The 27900-nt window shown below is 38.3% G+C and overlaps 2 protein-coding genes across 5 annotated transcripts; both read left to right on the plus strand.

Annotated features, from left to right (window-relative positions):
- The first annotated feature begins 233 nt into the window (after nucleotides 1-233).
- On the plus strand, nucleotides 234-15130 carry mfsd13al (major facilitator superfamily domain containing 13a-like). Of its 3 annotated transcripts, none has more exons than XM_034298621.2 (7): nucleotides 234-641; nucleotides 5258-5977; nucleotides 7052-7206; nucleotides 8607-8690; nucleotides 10686-10826; nucleotides 12283-12408; nucleotides 12677-15130. In XM_034298621.2, exons 1-7 carry the CDS (start codon nucleotides 486-488, stop codon nucleotides 12684-12686), a joined length of 1392 nt encoding a protein of 463 aa, XP_034154512.1. In that variant the 5' UTR covers nucleotides 234-485; the 3' UTR covers nucleotides 12687-15130. The 3 variants fall into 3 exon arrangements, with proteins under 3 accessions (XP_034154512.1, XP_034154513.1, XP_034154511.1); XM_034298622.2 differs by having other exon boundaries at nucleotides 13649-15130; XM_034298620.2 differs by having other exon boundaries at nucleotides 12283-15130.
- Nucleotides 15131-16254: 1124 nt separating this feature from the next.
- On the plus strand, nucleotides 16255-26037 carry si:ch211-165g14.1 (retinoic acid-induced protein 1). Of its 2 annotated transcripts, none has more exons than XR_008300812.1 (6): nucleotides 16255-16485; nucleotides 17690-19032; nucleotides 20733-20826; nucleotides 22875-22924; nucleotides 23153-24676; nucleotides 25141-26037. XR_008300812.1 is itself a non-coding variant. In XM_034298349.2 (6 exons), the coding sequence occupies exons 2-6, from the start codon at nucleotides 17692-17694 to the stop codon at nucleotides 25142-25144; spliced, it is 1527 nt and encodes a 508-aa protein (XP_034154240.1). In that variant the 5' UTR covers nucleotides 16255-16485; nucleotides 17690-17691; the 3' UTR covers nucleotides 25145-26037. The 2 variants fall into 2 exon arrangements, 1 of the variants encoding a protein (XP_034154240.1); XM_034298349.2 differs by having other exon boundaries at nucleotides 23153-23190.
- Nucleotides 26038-27900: the final 1863 nt, after the last annotated feature.

Below are 27900 nucleotides of genomic sequence, written 5' to 3' on the forward strand. Positions count from 1 at the left end.
CCAAAACAAGTCCTCAGCCACTAGGTAGTGCACTCGAAACGCGTCCGCGTGCGCACTACAAAGTGCGTTAAAGTAGGGACGTCACTGCGGTTTGAAATCCAGCCAATAGGAGAGAGGACTGAGTTGACTGACGTCGCGCTGGCCAATGATCAGGAAAGACGGATGAGCATTGTCCAATCAGAGCGCGTGTTTTACGTCACGTGACTCCTAAATTGCCCCAACGCCTACTTCCGTACACAATGAGACGTAGGAGTTGTATTATCCATTTTTTTCCCTCACACTCGTTCAGCAATAGTTTTAATAGTTCAGCGTTATTAAAACATAAGTAAGAGTTAATAATGTGTAAACAGAAGTAATTTTATGATTTCTGCATTTTCTTCTGTAAAAGAAAACGCGTTGCATTTTTTTAGTTGCTTCCGCCTTGTTTTTTAATTTAGTGATTTTTTGTTTAAATAATTATTTATTAAAAATAAAAACACATCATCATGAAAGTATTGAGACTCTACACTCATCCAGCCTCTGTGGCTTACTCCATGACCACACTCGGGTCCAGTATGATGAACAGCATTTTCAGTTTTTATTACGTCAAGCTGTTCCTGAACAAGTACAACATATCAGAGTCAGCTTTCCACAAGTCCCAGGTGAGTTTTACCTGTTTATACCTGTGCACACCTGTGTATACACGTTTATACCTGTTTTTAACTTGTGTATACCTGTGCACACGTGTATACACGTTTATACCTGTTTTTAACTTGTGTATACCTGTGCACACGTGTATACACGTTTATACCTGTTTTTAACCCGTGTATACCTGTGCACACGTGTATACCTGTTTTTAACCTGTTTATACCAGTTTTTAACCTGTGTATACCTGTGCACGCCTGTGTATACCTGTTTTTAACCTGTTTATACCTGTTTTTAACCTGTGTATACGTGTGCACACCTGTGTATACACGTTTATACCAGTTTTTAACCTGTGTATACCTGTGCACACATGTGTATACCTGTTTTTAACCTGTTTATACCTGTTTTTAACCTGTGTATACCTGTGCACACCTGTGTATACCTGTTTTTAACCTGTGTATACCTGTGTACACCTGTGTATACCCATTTTTAACCTGTGTATACCTGTGTACACCTGTGTATACCCATTTTTAACCTGTTTACAGGTGCATCTCAATAAATTAGATTGTCATGGAAAAGTTCATTTATTTCAGTAATTCAACTCAAATAGTGAAACTCGTGTATTTAGAAATTCAATGCACAATTCACATATATTCAAAGACTGAAGTAGTTTAAGTCTTTGGTTCTTTTAATTGTGATGATTTTGGCTCACATTCAACAAAAACCCATCAATTCACTATCTCAAAAAATTAGAATATGGTGACATGCCAATCAGCTAATCAACTCAAAACACCTGCAAAGGTTTCCTGAGCCTTCAAAATGGTCTCTCAGTTTGGTTCACTAGGCTACACAATCATGGGGAAGACTGCTGATCTGACAGTTGTCCAGAAGACAAGCATTGAAGGAGGGTAAGCCACAAACATTCATTGCCAAAGAAGCTGGCTGTTCACAGAGTGCTGTATACAAGCATGTTAACAGAAAGTTGAGTGGAAGGAAAAAGTGTGGAAGAAAAAGATGCACAACCAACCGAGAGAACCGCAGCCTTGAGAGGCTTGTCAGGCAAAATCGATTCAAGAATTTGGGTGAACTTCACAAGGAATGGACTGAGGCTGGGGTCAAGGCATCAAGAGCCACCACACACAGACGTGTCAAGGAATTTGGCTACAGTTGTCATATTCCTCTTGTTAAGCCACTCCTGAACCACGGACAACGTCAGAGGCGTCTCACCTGGGCTAAGGAGAAGAAGAACTGGACTGTTGCCCAGTGGTCCAAAGTCCTCTTTTCAGATGAGAGCAAGTTTTGTATTTCATTTGGAAACCAAAGTCCTAGAGTCTGGAGGAAGGGTGGAGAAGCTCCTAGCCCAAGTTGCTTGAAGTCCAGTGTTAAGTTTCCACAGTCTGTGATGATTTGGGGTGCTATGTCATCTGCTGGTGTTGGTCCACTGTGTCCCGTTTACCAAGAAATTTTAGAGCACTTCATGATTCCTTCGGCTGACCAGCTTTTTAAAGATGCTGATTTCATTTTCCAGCAGAATTTGGCACCTGTCTACACTGCCAAAAGCACCAAAAGTTGGTTAAGTGACCGTGGTGTTGGTGTGCTTGACTGGCCAGCAAACTCACCAGACCTGAACCCCATGGAGAATCTATGGGATATTGTCAAGAGGAAAATGAGAAACAAGAGACCAAAAAATGCAGATGAGCTGAAGGCCACTGTCAAAGAAACCTGGGCTTCCAAAAGGAGCCCCTGCCAAGTATTGAGTACATACAAATGAACATACTTTCCAGAAGGCCAACAATTCACTAAAAATGTTTTTTTTTGTATTGGTCTTATGAAGTATTCTAATTTTTTGAGAAAGTGAATTGATGGGTTTTTGTTAAATGTGAGCCAAAATCATCACAATTAAAAGAACCAAAGACTTAAACTACTTCAGTCTGTGTGCATTGAATTTATATAATACACGAGTTTCAGTATTTGAGTTGAATTACTGAAATAAATGAACTTTTTCACGACAATCTAATTTATTGAGATGCATCTGTATATCTCTGCACACCTGTGTATACACGTTTATACCTGTTTTCACCCTGTGTACGCCTGTTTATACCTGTTTTTACCCATTTATACCTGTTTGCTCATTTACAGTAATAATGATGATAATAATAACAAAAACAATCATCATATTTAAAATAATTTATTTATACACAGTATAAATTTCTAAAAAGAGATTTTTATTTTCTGACTTCTACATTATTGATTCAATACAAAAACATTTTAAAAATTAGTTTTCCAGCACAAAATGAAATGTTACAGAAAAATGTTTGTATGTCAGTAAAGAAAGCAGCAGATTCCATAAGAGACACTTTTCAGATAAAAACATAATGAAGGCTGCTGGGTTTCGCTGCAGAAATAAGAAGCGAGTCGACAGTCAAAGTCTCCAGAAGAACTGTGGCTGCTTCTGCAAGATGCTCAGTAACACTTCCAGCTCATTTCCTTATAAAACTGCACACACTGCACCTCAGATACTGTTTTTTTTTTTTTAAAGCGAAGGATCGTCACACCAAATATTGACTTTGTTTCATTTATTACTGTTTACTGCTCTTTATAGTATTTTTTTTAATGTAGAAACATTTAATTTCATTATTTTTGAAGGCATCTTTGATTTACAGCATTTCTTTGCATGTACTTAAGACTTTTGCACAGAACTGTAGCTCTTCACTGCAGTTAATAAAACATGACACACACTGTGAATAAGTCTGGAAAGCTGACAGGTAAGGGTGCATGTTTTTTTTTTTTTTTTTTTTTTTTTGGTACAATGCTGATATCAAAACTCAACACAAAAACAAACAAAAAAAAACCTGGTTGTCCTGTGATTATGGCACAGGATCACAGTAACTCAGCGGCTCTCTGTAAGCATTTATAGCCAAGTTATGTAAAGCATTACAGGCATGATGGCGGTGCAGTTAGAGGCAAGACCTGTGCCAGGTAAATCAGTGCAAAACATGTCAGTGAATCGGATTGAAAAATAGGTCAAGTCAAATCCGATCTGATACTCATCCAGCGATTCCGAGCCGGTATCGACTCACATACCGATACTCAGCATCATCCCTAATATACTCTCCTCACAGGTTCTGTGGATAGTTAAGGTCTTTCAGCTTCCTAAAGAGATTTAACGCCTTTTTCCTGATCGTCTAGTTTTATTGTGCCTGAGAGCAGTTTGGGAGGGTGACAGACAGCAGGTTTTGGGTTTGGCAGATTGCACACATTCATGTGAACCCAGGTGACAGCTCCGGTTTTAAGTGTAAGCCTGATGCAAACCCTCGCAGAGTTCTTGCACACTTCTGGGAAAGAATGTAAATTGTGAAGTCTACGCTTTTCCACATTTCCTAGACCTGCACAGGAAGCTTTACATTTGAAACCAGACTTTCAGACACAAAACTCTGGCTTCCAAATAGTTTGTCGTTTAATTTCCATACTTTGGACATTTCCAGACTTAATAAGTATTATAATATAATAGAAGTGAGAAATTTCCAAAGCATGGAAAATGGGAATTCTTGACTTTTCCAGACTTCCTAGACCAGCACAGGAACCCTGTGATGGTTCGCATGAAGTTTACATTTGAAATCAGGCTTACAAACTCTGGTTTCCTAATATGTTTAACACTCAGGGACTTGACTGAAAACACACACACGCAACTGAACATCACGCCATCGTCTTTGCAATTTTTGCACATACCCGTATTAAGTTTCTGCTGCTACAGATATTTATTATATACTGTATCTTATCTTTGTACTCTTCACCTGGCTGCTACTCCTTATGTTTACATTAAATACAGCAATTTATTTTGTCAATCTTTTGCACTACTGTTGTATATATCACTTTATTAGTACAGTGTGCTAGTCTGCACTGCACTGTAACTCACTGTGCCCAGTGTCTTGTTTTGATAGTTATTGTCCTGTCTTGTGCCGTCTGCACATGTTTGCACTGTGCACTTTATGTAAATATGTGTAATGTCTCCTGTAGTTCTGTGTTTGTTTTATGTAGTATCTTGGTCCTGGAGGAACGTTGTTTCGTTTCACTGTGTACTAACTAGCTGTATAGGGTTGAAATGACAATAAAGCCACTCGACTTGACTTGTTTTCTTCATTTCCATACTTTTGATATTTCCAGACTTAATAAGTATTATAATATAATATATGAGAAATTTCCAAAGCATGGAAAATGGGAATTCTCGACTTTTCCAGACTTCCTAGACCAGCAGAGGATCCATTTGCATTTGCGTCCAGAGGACAGTTCGCATTTGAAATCAGGCTTACAGCTTATTTTCAGATTTAATAAGTATTATAATAAGTGAGAAATCTTCCAAAGAATGGAAAATGAGAAATTTCTCCAGAATTCCTAGACCTGTGCGAGAACCCTGTTTCCAATATTTTCTAAATTAAGATTTAAAATTATGGAAATTTCCAAAGTATGGAAAAAGCAGGAATAATCTATTGTCTAAATAATATAGAGTGAAGTCTAGAAAATGTTTTTATTTATTTATTTATTTATTTTTACTTGGAAAGACCCAGAATCCTGTAGAACATTCCTGATATTTTTTCCTGGATGGCGGTTATAATCCACTTTTCTTCTTGCTCAGGTGGTGTATATGATCTGGAACGCGCTGAACGACCCACTCTTCGGCTACCTGCAGGACAACTCTCGCATTCCCTGCTGCTCTCGGCGACGGATCTCCATCCTGTACGGCGCTCCGTTCTACAGCCTGGCCTTCCTGCTCGCCTGGTTCCCCTGGCGACAGTACGAGGCGGGGGACTGGCTGAGCGGCATGCACCTGGTCATCACGCTGTGCGCTTTCGACGGCATGCTGACCTTCGTGCTCCTGGCCCAGTGCGCGCTCTTCGCCGAGATCTCAGAGAACCACCAGATCCGGCTGAGGCTCATCAAGTACAGCCAGGTGGCGTCTCTCCTCGGCTCCTCCAGCGTGCTCTTCTGCGGCCTCGTGTCCCACAACATGGACGACTTCTTCGCCTTCCAGGTGTTCTGCGTGTTCGTGGCGCTGCTGGGATGCGCCTGCATGGTCTACACGGGCTTCCACAGCGAGAGCCGCTTCGACGCGAAGGTCACGGAGCCGAGCTCGCAGCAGCCTTCTCTGTCGGTCGGCGCCGTGGCTACCATGACGCGGCAGATCCTCACCAACCGCAACTTCCAGCTGTTCGTGGCCATGAACTTTTTCCAGGTCTTCCTCTTGGCCTTCTTTAACAACTTCGCCATGATCTTCGCCGACCACCTCATCCCACCGGACGCCCTGCCGTCGCTGGCGAAGAGCATCATGTACGGAGCCGGATTTATCTGCCCTCAGGTGCCGTCTTTAATGCAATTAAGTGGAAGTTAGACGTTACACACTGAATGCAGAACGGCGTGAAAAATTTCCACTCATCCGAATAATTACAGCTGAAATAAGTGCATCTGGGTAATTATGTAGTTATCAGCAGAGGCTTCCAGCACAGCAAGTGAACGAGTCGAGTGAGTTTAAAGTCAACTTCTGTACAGGATCGCTTCAGGAGTTTATCAGAACAATGCTTTTCAGATTTCACCATGTACATAGCTAATCTTATTTATACATTATACATTTATAATATACAGTTATACAAAAATTATACATGCTCTTGACTAAAGTATCGCACCTCAAAGGACGCTCGTTTTTAACTTACTTTTTCTTTATTTCAGATTTTGCTCTCGCAGCAGCGTAAATAGCAGTAACTTAAAGTCTGATACTGAGTACTGAGGAGCAGTAAGGTTGAGTGCAGAAGGTGAAGGAAAAGAGGGGAAGAAGAGAGAAAGAATAAGACAGATCGACCCACAGACAGACTGGAAAAGAGAAAGCAAGAAAGAAAGCAAAACAAAATGAATGAGTCAGTGAAAGAATGAAAAGAAAAATGAAGAAATGAAAGAAAGAAAGAACAAAAGAATTAAATGAAAGAAAAGGAAAAAAAGAAAGACTGACTAGAAAAGAAAGAAAGAAAAACAAACAAAATGAATGAACGAAAAGAAAAAGGAAGAAAAGAAAGAATGAAAGAATAAAAGGAAAGAAAATGAAGAAGAAAGAATGAATAAGATAGATAGATAGATAGATAGATAGATAGATAGAGATGGACACAGACTGGATAAGAGAAAGAAAGAAAGAACTAAGAAACGAAAGAAACAAAGAATGAATGAAAGAAAGAAAGAATGAATGAATGAAAAAAGAATTAGTAGCTGCACTACTGTGAAATTAATCAACACCTTCTGACCAGTCAGCACTGTGGTGTAAAGTTTATTTTTAAATTAGGAATTACTCTCTCTCTCTCTCTCTCTCTCTCTCTCTCTCACACACACACACACTCTTTACCATGTGTGTGTGTGTGTGTTGTGTGTGTGTGTGTGTGTTGTGTAGTTACTGGTGTTGTGCAGTCAGTATCTGCTCCATGTGATGGGGTATTACTGCATCATCCTCGTCACGTTCGCTGTGGAAGCAGGAGCCGCTGTGATGATGCTGCTGCTCGGCCCGGGACACTACTACTGCCTCTCTCTGTTCATCACCGGCAACATGTAAACACACACACACACACACACACACACATTCTTTCCTCAACATACACACACACACACACACATTCTTTCCTCAACAAACACACAAACACACAAACACACACTCTCCTCAACATACACACACACACATGCACACACACGTGTACACAGCCTCTCCTCAAAATACACACACACTCACACACACACACACACATTCTTTCCTCAACAAACACACAAACACACAAACACACACTCACACACACACACACATTCTTTCCTCAACATACACACACACACATTCTCTCCTCAACATACACGCACACACACACACACACTCACACACACACACATTCTTTCCTCAACATACACACACACACACACACACACACATTCTCTCCTCAACATACACGCACACACACACACACACACACACACACACACACACACACATTCTTTCCTTATCACGCACACACAGCCTCTACTCAACATACACACACACACACACGTGTACAAATCCTCTCCTCAACATACAAACACACACACACACACACACACACACACACACACGTGTACAAATCCTCTCCTCAACGTATACACACACACACACACACACACACACACGTGTACAAATCCTCTCCTCAACATACACACACACACACACACATTCTTTCCTCAACATACACACACACACACACACACACAGCCTCTCCTCAACACACACGCACACACACACACACTCACACACATGCACACACACAAACACACATCCTCTCCTCAACACAACACACACACACACACACAGACACACTCCTCAACACCTCAGTGCACACACACACACACACACACACACACTTTCTCTCTCCTCAACACACACACACCCTCTAATTAACACCTCAATGCACACGTCCGCTCCTCAATACTTCACACACACACACCCTCTGCTCAACTGTTAATTAAAACAGTATTAATTTTTGCTAGTGATGTGGCTCATATTGGCGAAATGATTTAATAAAACCGTTATCCAGTTTTGCCAGGAGGAAAGCTAATATCAGGCTGAGTATTCATTACAACCAGTATTTGCTAGAAATGTGTTGGAAAGCTAGCTAACACGAGGCTAGTTATTATTCTGTATGACTGAACTAGGACATTTGCTAGCATGCACTAACAATCCCACACCCTGTCGGAGGAGGAGAGAGAGAGATAGAGGGAGCGTGTGAAAAGCAAACACTGCCGTTTTCACCTGAGTGCAAATATCTCATGCTTTTCTTTTTAAAAACATCACGCTACTGTGTCAGCAAACCTAAATAAACCTGCTGTGAAAATATCTTCAGACAAAACAGTTATTTTTAAGGTATTGTGTACACGTTATACAGCATGTTTTTTTTTTTTATTTCTCTCGTCTCTCTCTGAATGTGTTTTAGGATTTTGGTCCAGGCTGCGTTCAGCCTCTTTAACCTGCCTCTGGCTGACATCATCGACTCGGACCTGCAGAAATACAAGCGCAGGTAATATACACTGTCCAATTCTGGATCCTGATTGGTCAGAAGGTGTTGATTAGTTTTCTATAACAACAGAAAGTTTCTATAGCAACAGCTCATTCACAGGGACCCGTACAGCGGACGCTCCATTAATAATTAACAGATTAAAAAATGTGTGGAATCGTTGATATGGTGAAGTTTTCTGTAAGGAGATGTTTAGTTAACATTTATGGAAGGAGTCTCCAGTTTTAAGGAGTTTACGCTTTGTGGCTTCTCTGTAACATGATGAGCTTATTAACTTCAAGAGAGAGAAAAAAGGGAGGCTGGTGAGGGAACGAGTGTTTATTTTTTGTGGACATTAAATTGTAACTAAAAACAGATAAAATTTAAACTCATAATTGCTGTCAAACTGCTGTGGTGTAAAGAGGAATAAAACACTTTGGGCCATTCTGTTATAGGAAAACAATCAACTTCATGGTGGTACCAGTGACCCCACTTCGTCACACCACCCCGTTGTTGATTATTTTACTATAACAGAATGACACGGAGTGTTTTATTCGTTACTTCATTTGTCTAAAAAATGCATTATACGAATTAAACACTTTAATAATTCCCTGTTGAAAGAAAAACGCTCTAATGGAAACCATTAGGAAGTAAATCGTTTTCTCTAAAATGACCATTTTGATGGTTTTAGATGTTTAATGCATTATTTTTGAGATGCATGTTACACTAACGTTAGCGACACACAGAGACACAACTCAAGCAAAAAGAGCTTGAGAGTAAGATGATTTACGAAAAATGATTTTTTTTCATCCAGCTCAACCCCACTTTGCTGCTCTAACTTTTAGAGAAGACGTAGAAATGATCTTCCTGTGGAATATAAATATAAACACACACATTTCCTTAAGTGTCAGTCATTTTAAAGTGCTCTTATATTTGGTGTATCATCACTACAAATTAGACGTGACCTTAAAAATTATTTCATTATTAATTATTGTTAGTATTATTATCATAATTATACTTGGTTACAAAATACCTGGTACACAATACAAAATACCTGGTACACACCCTGATTTTTAACACACCTGATGTTTAACTGTGTGAGTGCATGAATGTATGTGAGTGTGTGTGTGTGTGTGTGTGTGTGTGCGTGCTCGGGTGTGTTTGAGTGTGCGTGCGTATGCGTGTGTGAGTGTGTGTGTTTGCATGTGTGTGGGTGTGCGTGCGTATGCATGTGTGTGCAAGAGTGTGTGTATGTATCCGTGTGTGTGTGTGTGTGTGAGTGTGCGTGTACATGTAAGCATGTGCGTCTGTATGTGTACGCATATGTGTGTGTGTGAGTGTGTGCGTGTGCGTATATACGCGTGTGCGTACGTATGCGTGTGTGTGTGTGTATGTGTGTGTGTGTTTGCTCGCTGCTTGGACTCTGTATTTGATTCAGGTTTAGTATTTATTTAGTTTATTTCAGTTAAACTCAGTTGGCTTGAGAGCATTGAAAGGAAGCTGTGAGTGTTTATGACACTCAGTTATTACACACTGGAAGTATAAGATGTTCTGTGTGTCAACGTTTGTGTAAGTAAATTACGCCTGAGGATTCTTTATAAGGGAGTGAACGAGGTGTGACCTTCTTTAGATGTTTGATTTATTCAGGTTCTAAACATGAACAGCAATTTGAATTTAAGTACAGTCATCAGAAATAATTTAGTTAATCACGCGATGTGACTCGCCTAATCATTGTTTGAGTTCCTCACACGGTGCTTACAGATCAGCAGCTAGGGATAAATTCACAAATTTACAATTTATTTTGAATGTATTTATTTCTGTAAAGCTGCTTTGTGACAATTTCTATTGTTAAAAGCGCTATACAAATAAAATTGAATTGAAACTGAAATTGAATGGAAGCTAAAAATCTCAGAATGGAGCATATTAAAAAAAACATTTTATTTCACTTTAAAATCAGTGTGTGTCTTTACCAAGAGTCGATTTCTACGCTGTGTTTTTTTTTTCTCTCTTCTCCACCAGCTCCCCGCTCTCATCCATGGTCTTCGGGACCAACGCACTCTTCACCAAACCCGCCCAGTCTTTAGCGCCCATGTTGGTGGTCTCTATTTTAAACCAGTACGGCTACGAGGAAATGAAGGATGGGAAAGTTACAGATCAGAGGTAAACTGATATCATAATAATATTGAGTTCTAATCACGAGAAAAAAATGAACAGAAATGAAAATGAAGCTGAAGTGCGATGTGTTGCAAACCTCATTCCTACTCTTCAGTTCTAGATATAAAAATACAAACGATACTAAAGCAAACTCCTAATTCCTAATCATACGATGTAGAGCTGTTTCGATGGTTCACTGTTGTGTAAACAGTCAAATTTAATTAGATGTTCTGAAGAGTAGGAGGCCATGTGTCTGTCAAGTAGCTTTATTGTCATTTCAACCATATACAGCTAGATAGTACACAGTGAAACGAAACAACGTTCCTCCAGGATCATGGTGCTTCATGAAACAACACAGAACTACAAGAGACTACACACTTCTACATAAAGTGCACGTGCAAACGTGTGCAAACAGCACAAGACAGTACAACAACTATTAAACCAGCACAATAACTACTAAACCAGCACAATAACTACTAAACCAGTACAATAACTACTAAACCAGCACAATAACTACTAAACCAGTACAATAAATAAGAAGGTACAATAACTACTAAATCAGCACAATAACTACTAAACCAGCACAATAACTACTAAACCAGTACAATAACTACTAAACCAGCACAATAAATAAGAAGGTACAATAACTACTAAACCAGTACAATAAATACTAAACCAGCACAATAACTAAGACAGAACAATAACTACTAAACCAGTACAATAACTACTAAACCAGCACAATAACTACTAAACCAGTACAATAACTACTAAACCAGTACAATAACTACTAAACCAGCACAATAACTACTAAACCAGCACAATAACTACTAAACCAGTACAATAAATAAGAAGATACAATAACTACTAAACCAGCACAATAACTAAGACAGTACAATAACTACTAAACCAGTACAATAAATAAGAAGGTACAATAACTACTAAACCAGAACAATAACTAAGACAGTACAATAACTACTAAACCAGTACAATAACTACTAAACCAACACAATAACTAAGACAGTACAATAAATACTAAACCAGTACAATAACTACTACACCAGTACAATAACTAAGACAGAACAGTAACTACTAAAACCGGACAGATGGTGCAGCGCTGATCAGTACACAGTTCTAGTGTGAAAGTGTCAGATATAACAATAGTGCAAAAGAATAACAATATAATAAAATGTTGTGAATGTAAACATAACATACTATGACATCGTATTCGGCAAATAAGCTCATACCATATATGGACATAGCAGTTATTGTGGTAAAATCCAGGTAGAGAGTATAGTGATAGGAAATTATATACAATATTTTATAAATACAGTAGCAGCAAAACTGGAACTGACAGACGCAGAGGTCGTCATTTGGTCAGTGGATCACAGAGGCCACGCCTCCCTTACTTGGTCTCTCTCTTTCTGTCTGTTTCTCTCTCTCTCTCTCTCTCTCTGTCCCACAGTGCACTGGCGGCGCTCCACAGCACCATGTTCTACCTGGTCTGCTTGGTGCCGTTGTGCGTCACCGCTCTGCAGTTTCTCTTCTGGAAGCCGTTCTCGATCAGAGACAGTCACACGACTGACTCAAAGTACGTAGAGGGATGATTTCACGGAGACCCTCCGTTGTTTCACTCAATATAATTACAATCAGTATAGTTTTTTTAAGATTTAAAGTATAATACAGGTTTGGGAAAAGTAATTTTCTTTATTAGTGGGAAATACTACAACTACTGATACACTAATAATGATACATTTGAAAATGGCAGTTTTTTTTTTCCTATCCATGCTGTGACTTTTACAACAAAAAATTTTTATTTTTTTATTTTTATTTTTTTTATGCTGCCGGTGGTGGTAAAGGAGCTCTTGAGAAGATTGATGACATCATGAATAGTGAGATTATACATTATTACATTAAACTGATATATAGAAAAGACAAAAAAAGTACGAAATGCGTTGGAAGAATTATGAAAATGAGCCAGAGTGGACATGCCCCATGCATGCAATGATGGATGTCTGTTGTTAATTCTAGGGGTGCCAATAATTTTGAAGCCTGTGTTTTGCAAAGGGAAAAAAAAAAAAAAACATGCCCATAACACGTGGTAAGAACTCAAAAAACTTAAACACCCCTAAAGCCCAGATAAAACGTTACTTCTATGAGAAGACATTTTAAATATCATCTGTTGCGTTTTAAATAGTTTGAAATGTAAGATGATTAAAAAAATACTTAAAGTTTCTCTACACAGAAAAGGCACAAAACCACTTTTCCCACAGGAAATGATGAAATCTATAACAATATATCAGTTTTTGGGCAGGATATAATTACCTGTTTTTTTTGTACATGTCCTTTTATAGTAGGTAAAAGGTGGTGGGATATTTCTGGACTCATGAACATGTCTACCTTCTGTAAAATCGGGACTAACGTCCTAAAGATACGCCAGTAATAATTACATCACACAACGTTCATGTGTTTAAAAATATATATATACACTGATCCAGTCCAAATAGACCTAATAATGGCCTTTTGGGCTCTCTTACACGAAGGGTGCCAATAATTTTGGAGTTCAATTGTAAAAGAGTGACCAAAACTGATTGGAGCTAGCATCGTGTGACAGCACTGTACAAAAAGTCGGTTATTTCAGCTAGCCCTGGAGAATGTTTACAACACGATGCGTTTTCATTGGTGGACGAGAAAACAAAATGGAGGAGGAAAAAAAAAATGTGCCTTTTCAGATGAGTGCACTTTAGTGTGAATGAGGCGATACAATGCGAGTGTGTGTATGGTTGTAAATGTCTGTTTTACTCCTTGCTGATGGCTGTAAACGGCACTAGGTGGTACTAAAGGTACCGTGGTTAAGATTCTGCGCTGTGGACCGGAAGGGTGCGAGTTTAAATCCCAGCAGTCCTCCAGGAAAAGCGTGAACACTGAGCTGCTCAGCTTTGTGCTTGGACGGTGTTATAACTCGATTTTAAAAAAAAATCATCCTGGATAAAATAAGCTTGCTGTTTTTAACCACCAGTGAGCAACCATACTGCAGATAAAAAAAAAACCCAAAAAAAAAACCCACAAATCTTAACATTGACGTCGTCTGATCTCCAGTTTCTACTGTACAGTGGATGATTGTTTACAAAAGAATGAATGTTTTTGAATATTTTTTTCTACACCCATTGGGCCTCATTTATCAAGCTGAATATTACGTAAATATCCAAGCGTAAGCGTAAATAAGTAGCCAAGCGAACTAAAAATTTCTTCGTACTCACATGCGTACATTGATTAGTGCCAGTCACATGTAAAATTACCAGCTGATTAACAGTTAGCCACGCCCACAAAAGTCCATAAAAGGCAAACAGAGAGCAAAAAACTGTCAAAACGACAACTATACGGTGAAAGAGCACCTCTTAACTTGTAGGTGGGACAAACAGTAGTAGCTATATATAACTTCTAAAGCTAACAAGTTAATCACTGAAAATGTGTTGCTTGATTTACTTCATACTAGCTTCGTTCTCAGATTAGATTAGCAAAGAGAGCTAACTGTACTAGCTACTTGCTACATACACTCACCGGATGCACCAGCGGTCTCTGCTACTTCTTCCCAAGCTTTATTTTTCTTCATAAGTGTCTCTATACACATGTTTCGAGAGGTTGTATATGACAGGACGAAGATGAAACTACGGTTATAACTAAAGTCGTGAGTGAGGAACTGAAGAAGCGTCCAGACCACACAGCGTACGGCTGGTGTGAGGAATCATTCGAGCCGATCGTTTGGATTTAATGCTTTACTGCTTCATAGAATTGAGAAAATCTCAGATCAAATGTAGCTTGCTCCGTGTAGCGCACGTACATCCGCGTATTTGCTAATACGAGCTTAGCGAGAGTTCGTGTGTGTCCGTTGTAGCCGATGCGCTGCGGTGGCTGAGCTGCGTTACTGGAAAATTTAGCAGTTGACTTAAATTTAGCGCTTTCTCCTTATATAGGGTGCCATTACTTTTGTTCTCCTTGTTCGGCTAGTCATATTTATCTTCATTTATGGATTTACAAATAAATTTATTCGTGTCCAGTTTGATAAATGAGGCCCGACTCTTTTTCTATACGTATTAATTTTTGTATTGTGACTTTTGATGCAAGATTGATATCTGTGGGAGCAAGTTTATTTTTTTGGCAGAAGTGTGTGTTCAGTGTGGGATATTAAATCATTACACTGTGTAAGAAGTGCAAATTAAAAGTTTTCTCCGTTTGTGTTGCAAAATCATTGTGATTCTAGATCATGAATTTTTGTGATTTAAAAAAAATTTGAATAAAAAACAAAAACAAAAGATGGATATTGTTCTTTTCGTCTCTTCATTTTTGCTCATTTTTATAAAAGCTGATATTAATTCCTCAGGAGCTAATAGATCATGTAAGGAATAAAACACTTGGGGGCATGCTGTTAAACGAAAATAATCAGCGATGAAGCGGAGTTCCACTGTTACTGCTCTGAAGTTGATTATTTTCCTATAACAGCATGTCCCACGGTGTTTTATTCCTCTTATACCACAGCACATTACCAACGATTACTATTTTAATTCATTTAATAACGATATGTCATTTTTATCTGTATAATGTACAGTTACATTTAATTAAAGTAGAACATCCATGAAACAAGTTAGTTCCTGTTCTCACTTACGTTATAGCAGCTTTACCTCTGACTGTTACAAAGCACTGACACTGGAGACTCCTTCCGTAAATGCTTAATGAAGAAAACCAACAGAAACTTACAGAAAGCTTCACCAGATCTACACACGTTTACACACACTTTTTCTTATTATCTTTTTTTTCTTGGAGCGCTCAGGACAAGACACAAAAAACTCCCCAATGAATGAATAGAAAGAAATAAATGAATAAAATGAAGGAACAGAAAAAAGAAAGAATTAGATAGATAGATAGATAGATAGATAGATAGATAGATAGATAGATAGAAAATAAAATATAGGAAACAAGAAAGAAAGAAAGAAAGAAAGAAAGAAAGAAAGAAAAAATGAATAAAATGAAGGAACAGAAAAAAGAAAGAATTAGATAGATAGATAGATAGAAAAGAAAAATAGGAAAAGAGAAAGAATGAATGAAAGAAAGAAGAAAGACAAAAATAATAAAAGGAAGGAAAAGAAAAAAGATAGATAGATAGAAAGAAAGAAAGAAAGAAAGAAAGAAAGAAAGGAGAAACCAGACAAGCGAAACAAAGAAAAACAGAGAAAAAAATGAAAGAAAAAAACAGGAAGAGAAAGAAAGAAAGAAAGAAAGAAAGAAAGAAAGAATTTGATATAGAATGAATAAATCCTGCACTGCTGTCAGCGCTGCTGTTTTTATAGGAAATTAATCAACACCTTCTGACCAATCACAATCCAGAATTCAGCAGCTCGGCGGCAATCACTGCAGTGACGTAGTGACTTTTATTTTGAAATGAAGGCCGTTAAAACGTTCCTGTCGGCCATCTTAAAACTGTTAGCGCTCTGAGTCACAGTGTTCAGCTAATTGTTTAAATAATATAAAAAATCTATATACTATATATGTCATTTATATTTATTTATATAATTCAGTTTTATCGTATGATTTTACACAAGAATATTTTTTATTCACCACTTTGTGCCTTTAGTGTTGTTCCTGAGCTCGGTGAATTGGACATATTTCTCCGGTAAGTCCTGCTAGCCAACAGCTAAGCTAACAGCTAAGCTAAGCTAACAGCTAAGCTAAGCTAACAGCTAAGCTAAGCTAACAGCTAAGCTAACTCTTCGTTGATTAACGTTAGCCTTTTTTAAAGCTAGTTGGCTACTTTGCCGGCTCCGGTGAGCAGAACAGCTCCCAAATCTATATTAATAAATGTCACATTTTTATATTTATTCACTTTAAATTGTAAAAATGTTCGCATTTATTTAAACTATCCTGAAATGTACAGAGTTTTTAATATATATATTTTTATATATATATTGTATGTAGCTACCTGAGCTACAGCAGAACTACAGCTAGTGGCTAACTAGCAGTTTAGCAGTTTAGCTCTTCTTTAATAAACAGAAAATATTAATTTGATCTAAAACTAAATTCGATAATAATAATAATAATAATAATAATTAGTGTCAATTAAATTATAGGTGAGGTTGTGTTAATAAAAAGTTTATAAATTTATAATTTTTTTTCTAGACTTTTCCATTTCCAAAACAAACCATTTATTTATTTATTTAAATATTGATTACTTTAGGACAATAATAATAATCATATTTTACAGTAAGGTTTTAATGACTTTAAAATTAATAATTATATTATTATTATTATATTAATATTTAATAAATATTATTAAATGTATTTATAGTGAGGTTTTAATTATTTTTTAATTTATTTGTTAATAATTAAATTATTTTCCTCATTTATTAATATTCATATATATTTATAGCAACATTTTAACTATTTTGTTAAATAATTGTTGAATTAATTAATTAATTTTGCTTATAACTATGAGTAGGTGGAGATAAGATCAGGATAGGAATCGTATCGTAAAAAAAAATAAAATAAAAAAGAAAAAACAACATAAAAATAAATTGAAAGCGAAAGGATCTTAAAGGTGAATTTTTTTTCTAATTTTTTTCCTCCATTATTTCTTTAATATTTTAATGATGACGTTGTTAAGAGGATTAACTTTATTTTAACGCGTTTCTAATCATTCTTTCGAGACGAGCGCGCTAAATCTATTAACACGTGAAGTTTAAAAGTGTGAAACGTCGGGATGAGAAATCCGTGTGTGTGTGTGTGTGTGTGTGTGTGTGTGTGTGTGTGTGTGAGACAGGTGAGATCTGAGCAGGTGAGTGGTGGTGTGATTTGTTTCCTCTTTCTGTGTGTGTCTGTAGTTATGGATCCTCTGAGCTGGCTGAACGTCATGCAGCTTCAGGATCCGCTTCCCAAACCTCTGGATCTCACCAAGCAGATCTCCGAGGCTCTGGATCTGGTGAAGAAGAAGCCGAGCCGGAGCGACCGCGCCTCAGGGACCGACAGTATCCGTTCTCCTCGCTCGGAGTCCACGCTGCCAAACGGACTCGTCCACGAACCTGCGGAGACGCCGATAACCGCTTCGGGGAACAAGTGGCGCAGGACGGGAGAGGAAAGAAGAGAAAGGAACGGCGCAGGACTTCAGGACACTCCTTCATCACAACAGCGTTCCCGGTTCCCGTTACCTCCCGTCGAAACCTTGGCGTCGGAGTGTTCCGGATCCGGACACGCGGACTGCGTTTCCAGCGACGACAGCGGCGCGATCGAGGTGCCTTTCAGCGTTCCGATTAGCAACGGCACCTCGCTGATACGGAGAGATACAGAAAACGAGAAACGGAAAAAAGAAAGCATGGGAAATTCCTCTCCGAGCCTGACGGAATGGGATGCGCTCCAGGATAGCGACTCGGTGGAATCCAGAAACGTACCGTCCACCTCAGAAGCAGAAAACGCCGACTTCTGTAAAGCAGCACAGAACGGATCCGGATCATCATCATCATCATCATCATCGTCGTCATCATCATCATCGTCGTCGTCGAGCCAGAAGATGGCGCCAGCGACTAAGAAAACCAGAAACCAGCAGCGCTCGAGGTCTTCAGCAGGCAAGAAAGCAACAGCGAGCGCGGCGAAGAGGAGGAAGAAGAAGAAGCAGCAGCGCTCCGGGTTATCGTCGCCGCCGTCCGCGTTTCCTTCCCACGAACCCGAGATCAAGCTGAAGTACGCGAGCTGCAAGGAGGAGAAGCGAGAAGGCAGAGGGAACACCTTCGCCCCGTACGTCCGTATGGAGTTCTCCGCCTGCACCGTCGTCAACTCCGAGGAAGACGGCGAGTTGAAGGCGAGGAAGCAGCGACAGGCCGCGGCGTCGCCCGGGATCGTTCCCACCACGTCGTGTTTACAGCTGGGACGCCTCGGGTCAGAGGGCAGGCGTCAGAGCGGCGAGCTGTGCTGCCTGTGCGGACGGACCGCCAACGCCGCGGGTTTGGGGGACCTGCACGGACCGTACCGTCCCTGCGGACCTGACGGGAAGACGTCCGCGGATCTGCTGACGAACGGACACGAGGACGCCGGCGCAAAGAGGAAGTGGACGTCGGACGAGGTCGGAGAACGCTGGGTTCACGAGGACTGCGGTATCTGGTCAGCGGGCGTTTTCCTCGTTAAAGGAAGGCTGTACGGACTGGACGAGGCGGTCAGGCTCGCGCAACAAGCCGTGAGTTCATGCTTTGGTTCATTTTATGTTTTTTTTTTTTTTTTTTACTTTTTTACAAGGAAAAGTTTTATGTGGAAGTTTTCCGTCAGGTAAACAGCGCAGTGAGAATTAAATACCTGAGACGTTTCCGTCCACTTTATAAAGTGACTTTATAAAAATACTAAACCAATAAAAACGCAAAATCTGCTCTTTATAGTAAAACTAACAGTCTCATAAAATCTAATAAAATAAAGTACAAAACAGTTCGTTTATAATCCAGTCAAAACAACACAAAATGTATGTATTTATTTATTTACTTCTAAACAGCAGATTTACAGTGGAATCTCTCAGGAACACGGCATGATTTAAAGTCTTTTTAATTTTTAACACCAAACAATTAAATATCAGAAATGAAAACAGAAAACGGAAACACGGCGAATGGGAATTATTACAATATTTCCTGTTGCTGTTTTCTTATTTATTTACATTTCTAGAATAATTCTTTTTAAAAATATAACCCGCTGAGATTTACAGTGTCGCCTGCAGTATTATTTATTTATTGTTCAGCAATATGGAAATTATCGTAACTGAGTAAGCAATTGGTAAGATCATGTCATGGGCGACTTCGCAGACCTGAGCGGGTTTTTTCCCTCCAATATTTATCTAAAATCTTTCCAATATTCCAGTAATATTCCTCCAACACTTATCTAAACTTCCTCCAATATTCCACTTACATTCCTCCAAATTTCCTCCAAGATTTCTTCAATATTTATCCAATATTCCTCTAATATTCCTGTACCATTCCTCCAATATTCCTCTAATATTCCTGTACCATTCCTCCAATATTCCTCTAATATTCCTGTAACATTCCTCCAATATTCCTCTAATATTCCTGTAATATTCCTCCAATATTCCTCCAATATTCCACTAATATTTCTCCAATATTCCAATAATATTTCTCCAATATTCCACAAATATTCCAATAATATTCCTCCAATATTCCTGTAACATTCCTCCAATATTCCACTAATATTTCTGTAATATTCTTCCAGTATTCCTCCAATATTCCTGTAATATTCTTCCAATATTCCACTAATATTTCTCCAATATTCCTCCAATATTCCACTAATATTTCTCCAATATTCCTCCAAAATTCCTGCAATATTCTACTAATATTCCACAAATATTCCACTAATATTCCACTAATATTCCTCCAATATTCATTTTGTGGAAATGAGGATGAAGAGTTCATTAAGAATGGACAGGATATACAGTAAGTGTGACAGTTTTGCTCTAATAAATAAGTTATATTTCATATCAGACGTTCAGCAGCGCCGTTAGTTTATATCGAGATCAACACGGATCACTGTGACGTGACCTGAGACAGCGGGACGGTGAATAAACGACACACACGTCATAAATAAACGCCATAAATTAATTTCCTGGTTTCAGATTTATTCCTTTCTGCATTCGAGTTTCAGTGGAACAAAACAAAATCTCAATTATTTTAGAACAATTTTCCAAAAATAAACGTTACAGAACCTAAAGAATGGATTTCACTCCGATGTGAAAGAGCCGTTGAAGGCTGAGCGACCTCGCGGCAAGTATTAATCCGATTTACAGCTCATTATTTTACTTTTTTATTTTTTTTTATTTATATCTGAAGTGTAAGAAGTTGGACTAAAGCGAATATGAACTGTTAGTCGTGGTGAATGTTTCAGGTTTGCTCGTGTTGCCACAGATGTGGTGCCACGCTGGGATGCTTCTTCAAGGGCTGCCCCAGTAAATACCACTTCCCCTGCGCTCTCCAGGCTGGTAAGCTTCTGTGCGCCGCAAGCACATCTTTCTACATGGTGGAAATGTCTCCTGCTGTCTCCTTACTTAAGAATCGTATCGTATCAGATTCAGTGGTTTCGTCAGCTATCGAATCGTTACCTTAACAATCGTATCGTCAGATATCGAATCGTTACCTTAAGAATCGTATCGTATCAGATTCAGTGGTTTCGTCAGATATCGAATCGTTACCTTAAGAATCGTATCGTATCAGATTCAGTGGTTTCGTCAGATATCGAATCGTTACCTTAAGAATCGTATCGTCTAATATTGAATCGTTACCTTAAGAATCGTATCGTATCAGATTCAGTGGTTTCGTCAAATATCGAATCGTTACCTTAAGAATCGTATCGTATCAGATTCAGTGGTTTCGTCAGATATCGAATCGTTACCTTAAGAATCGTATCGTATCAGATTCAGTGGTTTCGTCAGATATCGAATCGTTACCTTAAGAATCGTATCGTATCAGATTCAGTGGTTTCGTCAAATATCGAATCGTTACCTTAAGAATCGTATCGTATCAGATTCAGTGGTATCGTCAGATATCGAATCGTTACCTTAAGAATCGTATCGTATCAGATTCAGTGGTTTCGTCAGATATCGAATCGTTACCTTAAGAATCGTATCGTATCAGATTCAGTGGTTTCGTCAGATATCGAATCGTTACCTTAAGAATCGTATCGTATCAGATTCAGTGGTTTCGTCAGATATCGAATCGTTACCTTAAGAATCGTATCGTATCAGATTCAGTGGTTTCGTCAGATATCGAATCGTTACCTTAAGAATCGTATCGTATCGTGGTATCGTCAGATATCGAATCGTTACCTTAAGAATCATATCGTATCAGATTCAGTGGTTTCGTCAAATATCGAATCGTTACCTTAAGAATCGTATCGTATCAGATTCAGTGGTATCGTCAGATATCGAATCGTTACCTTAAGAATCGTATCGTATCAGATTCAGTGGTTTCGTCAGATATCGAATCGTTACCTTAAGAATCGTATCGTATCAGATTCAGTGGTATCGTCAGATATCGAATCGTTACCTTAAGAATCGTATCGTCTAATATCGAATCGTTACCTTAAGAATCTAACGAATCAGATTCAGTGGTTTTGTCTAATATCGTTGCATTATCGAAATCGTAACGTAGCAGATACAAACATCAAAACGCCCCATCATTCCGTTACGCTGCGCTTCCGTTACGTTATGCTACGTATTGCTGTTTTGTCACTTCGGATATTGCCGTCACTTTTCCGTCGTCTTTTTGGATTTTCTCATTCAATGGCTGCGTTTGCATGCACATCAACATCCCGATATTAATCGCAATCAGGTGATATTCAGATTAGTACTGAGTCACGTAAACGTCGCAATCCGATCGCCCGATTCAGATTAAGACAATATTCTGATTCCCCAAATTCCGATTCCCACCCTGGAATATGCCTGTTTTAATCGGAAATTTGTTGCATGTAAACACTTTATTCCACCGAAGGGAGATTTATGCGCAGCTCAGTGCGCAGGGAATTGTGGGTGCTAACAGATGCTTAGCTGTAGGCTAGGGATTTAGGAATGGCAACTTACAACAACCGAACCATGTATACAGGAATATTCCGACGCCTGTACGCATATAAACATCGAATTCGGAAGACGGCTGCAACCCGAATGTCACTTTCGTCTGGAAATTTCCGGAAAGCTGCCCTCAGAAGTGAGCTTTGCAGTAAACAGTTTTTCTGTCTGTAGTAAAGTCACGTACGCTGTACACGCTTTACACGCTTTACACAGAGATTAGATTCAAAAAGCAAAATATAATCCTGGGAGAGAAGCGGGAGCGGCGTGTCTGTACATGCAGATGATCTGATTTGTGTGTGTGTGTGTGTGTGAGTGTGTGTGTGTGTGTGAGAAGTGTGTAAACTCCATGTCGCACATCTTGCTTGTCTTGTCTGAGCACTTTTTTTTTTTTTTTTTTGTGGTTGTTGTCTTCAAATGAGTGACGATTTCTTCCTTTTTTTTTTTTTTTTTTTTTTTAAATACAGAATGTGTGTTTAATGAGGAAAACTTTACTCTGAGATGTCCAAAGCACAAGGTAACACACACACACACACACACACACACACACACACACACACACACACACACACACCGTTAAGATCTTGTCAGTATTAGATATTTGTTTTAGTGGATACAGTATTTATCATATGTGTTGTTTTAATAATATTTTAATGATTATTAAGAGCTTTTTGTTTGCTGCTCCTCTAACTGTTCTTCTCGTTCTTCTCGTTCTTCTCGTTCTTATTTGTTCTTTATTCCTCAGAATAAATCGGGACTCGGCGCGAGCAGACTGCAGAACAGGTGACGCTGTAAAAGCTGGGGATTTTTATTCATTCTTTATTCATTTAATTTTATTTAATTTTATTCAAAGTTTTTTTTTTCTTTCAGATTAAAATTAGATTTAAAACAATGTTTATAGATGTTTAAGTTGTAATGATGTTATTTTATTTTACTTTATTGCAATTAATTTTTTTTTTTTTTTAATTTTTAAAAAAATTTAAACATAAATACATAATAATCGTATAACGATGGATCGTTTGCAGATTTATAGAAATCAACAATAATTTACAAAATCGCTTTTTTCCTTTTTTTCCCATTTATTTTATTTACTTATGTATTTATGTATTTACTGGTTCTTTCTTTCTTTTCTCTCTCTCTCTCTCTCCATCTTTTTCTCGCTTTTTTCTTTCTCTTTTGCATTATTGTTGTCTTTTTTTTGTTTTCTTACTTATTTTTAACCAATTTTCAGTTTTTCATTTTTTCCCATTTCATTATTTATGTGTTTGTTTGCTGGTTTCCTTTCTTTCTTTCTTTCTTTCAGTATAAAACATTTTTCTGTTTTTTCCTCTTATCTCATTTATTTATTTATTTACTCATTTATTGGTTTTCTTTCTTGTTCTTTTTGTTCTTGTTCTCTCTCTCTCTGTTCTTTCTCTTGTTCTTTTTTCTCTATCTTTCTCTCATTCTATCACATATTTACTCTTTCTGTTTTTAACATATTTTCATTTTTTGTTAGTTTTAGTTTTTTAATATACAGAAAACCCCTGCGTAATGTGCTCATTCTACTACGTTACCGTTTCTATAGTAACAGCTCGTTCTACTACGTTACCGTTTCTATAGTAACAGCTCGTTCTAATACGTTACCGTTTCTATAGTAACAGCTCGTTCTACTACGTTACCGTTTCTATAGTAACAGCTCGGTCTAATACGTTACCGTTTCTGTAGTAACAGCTCGTTCTACTACGTTACCGTTTCTATAGTAACAGCTCGGTCTAATACGTTACCGTTTCTATAGTAACAGCTCGTTCTACTACGTTACCGTTTCTATAGTAACAGCTCGGTCTAATACGTTACCGTTTCTGTAGTAACAGCTCGTTCTACTACGTTACCGTTTCTATAGTAACAGCTCGGTCTAATACGTTACCGTTTCTGTAGTAACAGCTCGTTCTACTACGTTACCGTTTCTATAGTAACAGCTCGGTCTAATACGTTACCGTTTCTGTAGTAACAGCTCGGTCTCATGGACTTCACATAAACAGGGTAAAAAATCTGTGTACTTGTTGATACTGTGAAGTTTCTGTAAGGAGATTTTATTTAACATTTTTGGAAGGAGTCTCCAGCGTCAGAGATAAAGCTGTAACTTTAAGTTTTCTGACATCTTTGCTTGCTTTGTTTCTCAGTAACACGACAAGCTGTGACTTCTTTTTTTTTTTTTTTTTGTATTATTAAACGTCAAGAGAGAGAAAAAGAGGCTGATGAGGGAGCGACTGTTTATAGCTGCTGTAACGTAAGCGACAACACGAACTAACTGGAAAGACTTTTACATGATGTATTTTATAGAATTTCTTTATTTATTGAAGGGAATTTTTTTAATTTTAAAAAAGAAGAAGAAAGAAAGAAAAAAAATAATGATTATAAAATCTGTTTAAATAATAATAAAAACTGCATACATATAAAATCAAAATATAATTAAAATAATGTAAAAAAAAAAAAAAAAAAAAAAGTAAGGCAAAAAAAAGCTAGATAAGCACTAAAGTGATTAACATTTTTTTTTTTAATTTATTATTTTTTTATTATTTATTTTTGAAATCACAGATTGATGGAGCCTGATGACTATTTAGTGCTATTGCGATATCATGAGAAGTGTGATATTTAGTACTGATTAATAATATTAATAATAATAATAATAATAATAATAATAATAATAATAATAATAATGATGATGATGCTGTTTGTTGCTCTATCTGACAGGTGAACTCCAGCGTGATTTTCATGGTTCGGAGTGAGAGTTTACATCAGGGTTTTTTTTTTTCTTCTCTTCTACATAAACTACTGAAGTGTTTACATTTTCCTCACCTGCAGAGGAACGTCTCTGAAACCGAACTGCCTTCTCCTTCACTGCCGCTGCCTTTTTTAAATAAATAAATAAATACCCGGTTGTTTTGAGAGCGCTGAAGGATCATCACACTGTTCCACCGAGCGGATTTTATTCAGCCACGCCTCATTCCTTTATCGTATTTCAGAGCCTGATGTTCCTTCAACTTGTTTTTTATAATGTGTTTTTTTTTAATTTTTTTTATTGTTTTGTTTTTTCCATCAAAAGGGTGTTCACGTTTTTTCTTTCTTTTTTTTTTTTTTTTTTGACTTTATACTTGACAAAAACAGGTGCTGGATTTCTTTTTAAAATGTGATCTATACAGATTTTTATGATTTAAATGTTAGTGGTAATCGTTTGGACTGTTAAGATTTTTACTCTCGAGATTTTCCGGTCCTTTGCTCTGTGTGTGACGCCAGTCGGTGATGCCGGACGTGTCGAGTCTTTTCGCATGGTACCGTATGCACTATATGTGAACATATTTATGGTTTATTTATGTCTGATTCATGCGTATGTGTATTTATTCACAGATGAACAACCTCAGCTGAAAAGACTTTCTGGCACTTTAGAAATGCAGGGATTTTTATTATTATTATTATTATTATTATTATTATTATTATTATTCAGGTGATCAGACATGACGTCTGTGTGTCTGTTGCACATTTTGTCCAGGAGACAAACTTTAAGGCCTGAGATTGGCAGAAAATGTGTGTAGGATTTCACCCTATGCCTTTTTTTTATGTCTAAGTTCTAATAAATATTTTTAAACTCTGGCTCTGTGTGTGTGTGTGTGTGTGTGTGTGTGTGTGTGTGTGTGTGTGTGTGTGTGTGTGTGTGTGTGTGGCCTGATGGTGGTGCTGGAGTTACTCTCTGAGGCTAAAACTGGTGGCTCAGTGCAGGACCTGAATAACACTCGTTCTTTCTCTGATATTTTTCTCTCTCTCTTTCTCTCCTGGTCTTTTTCTTTACTTTTTCTTCTCTACTTTTTTCTTTCTTTCTTTCTCTCTCTTTTGCCTTTTCTTGCTTTCTTTCTTCCATCCCCCTTTGCGTAATTTTTGCACTAGTTTACTTTGCATGATTGCACTTGGATCTTTTATTCATGCAGCTGTTCAGGTGACTTATCTCCAAAGCCTGCTTGTGGAAAAAGTGTGTTAATGGCATGTTTCCACGGCTGCCGTGTTCATGGGCAAAGTTGCCAACTTAGCGGTTTTGTCACTAGATTTGGTGACTTTTTACAAACCTTTAGCGACTGAGCAGATGTTAGCGATGGTCCTGTACTCGATATGGCTCTCCAGCTCACATCACTGTGTGTAAAGCTTGACTGAGTTGCAAGAGCGATTGTTCCCATCACCCGATCCCTGATCTCCATTGTTCCCATCGACCAATCAGTGATCACCATTTTTGCCATCAACCAATCACTGATCATTGTTCTCAATGACCAATAATGGATCACCATTGTTCCTGCTGACCAATCACTGATCACCACTGTTCTCGTCGACCAATCACTGATCACCATTGACCCCATAGACCAATCACTGATCACCATTATTCCTGTTGACCAATCACTGATCTCCATTGTTCCCGTCGACCAATTCCTGATCTCCATTTTTCCCACTGACCAATCAATGCTCACCAGTTTTCCCATGGACCAATCACTGATCACCACTGTTCTCGTCGACCAATCACTGATCACCATTGTTCTCAATGACCAATCACTGATCACCATTTTTGCCATCAACCAATCACTGATCATTGTTCTCAATGACCAATAATGGATCACCATTGTTCCTGCTGACCAATCGCTGATCACCATTGTTCCCATCGACCAATCACTGATCACTATTGACCCCATAGACCAATCACTGATCACCTTTGTTCCTGTTGACCAATCACTGATCACCAGTGTTCTTGACAACCAATCACTGATCACCAGTGTTCTCTTCTGTTCTAAGCGTCTTCAAAAATATCTTCCTTCTTCATATACCGTAATTTGGAATTTGCAAACGATCATGATGAATTGCTGAATATGTAAATTAGTCTGTGATGTCACCTAGCAATTTCTAGCAACTTCTTGAGCGTGCTTTAGCTACTTTCCTCTGAAGAAAGATGGCAACGCTGTGCATGGCTGTGATTTCTGTGGCTTATTTACTCATGACGAAGGGGTGAGAGAATTCTCCCCACAGCACACATGTCCGTGCCGGAGCTGTGTATCCGCTGCCATTCCTCGTCACACTCCACACGGCCGCGCAGCACCTGTCTGCATTTCACTGCTCCTCGGGCTCTCCGTGATTTATTACACGCGAGGTCAGAATGCAGTTACGCTTAATACGCCTGGCGATAACGCAGTGGGTGTGATCGATGAGGAGATCAGCGAAGAGCCTGAACTATGTGGCCTTCCAGAATAACTGTGACAGACTTACACTCTGCACTTTAACACTAATCTGGTGTGAGACTGCAGTCAGTGGGGATCCTCGGTTCGAAATCCCTTTTTAAATCTCCGACGACACTTACAGTGCGTCTGTCTTCCGTCAAAGCAATATTTTTCTCTTTTAGACCTGAGAGAAACAAACAGTGCACGTTCCTTGTAATGAAAAACAAATGTGGAACCAGATAGGTATAAATAATATCTTGTTTTT

This window comes from Pangasianodon hypophthalmus, chromosome 23, assembly GCF_027358585.1.
Source record: "Pangasianodon hypophthalmus isolate fPanHyp1 chromosome 23, fPanHyp1.pri, whole genome shotgun sequence".
Lineage (NCBI taxonomy): Eukaryota > Metazoa > Chordata > Actinopteri > Siluriformes > Pangasiidae > Pangasianodon > Pangasianodon hypophthalmus.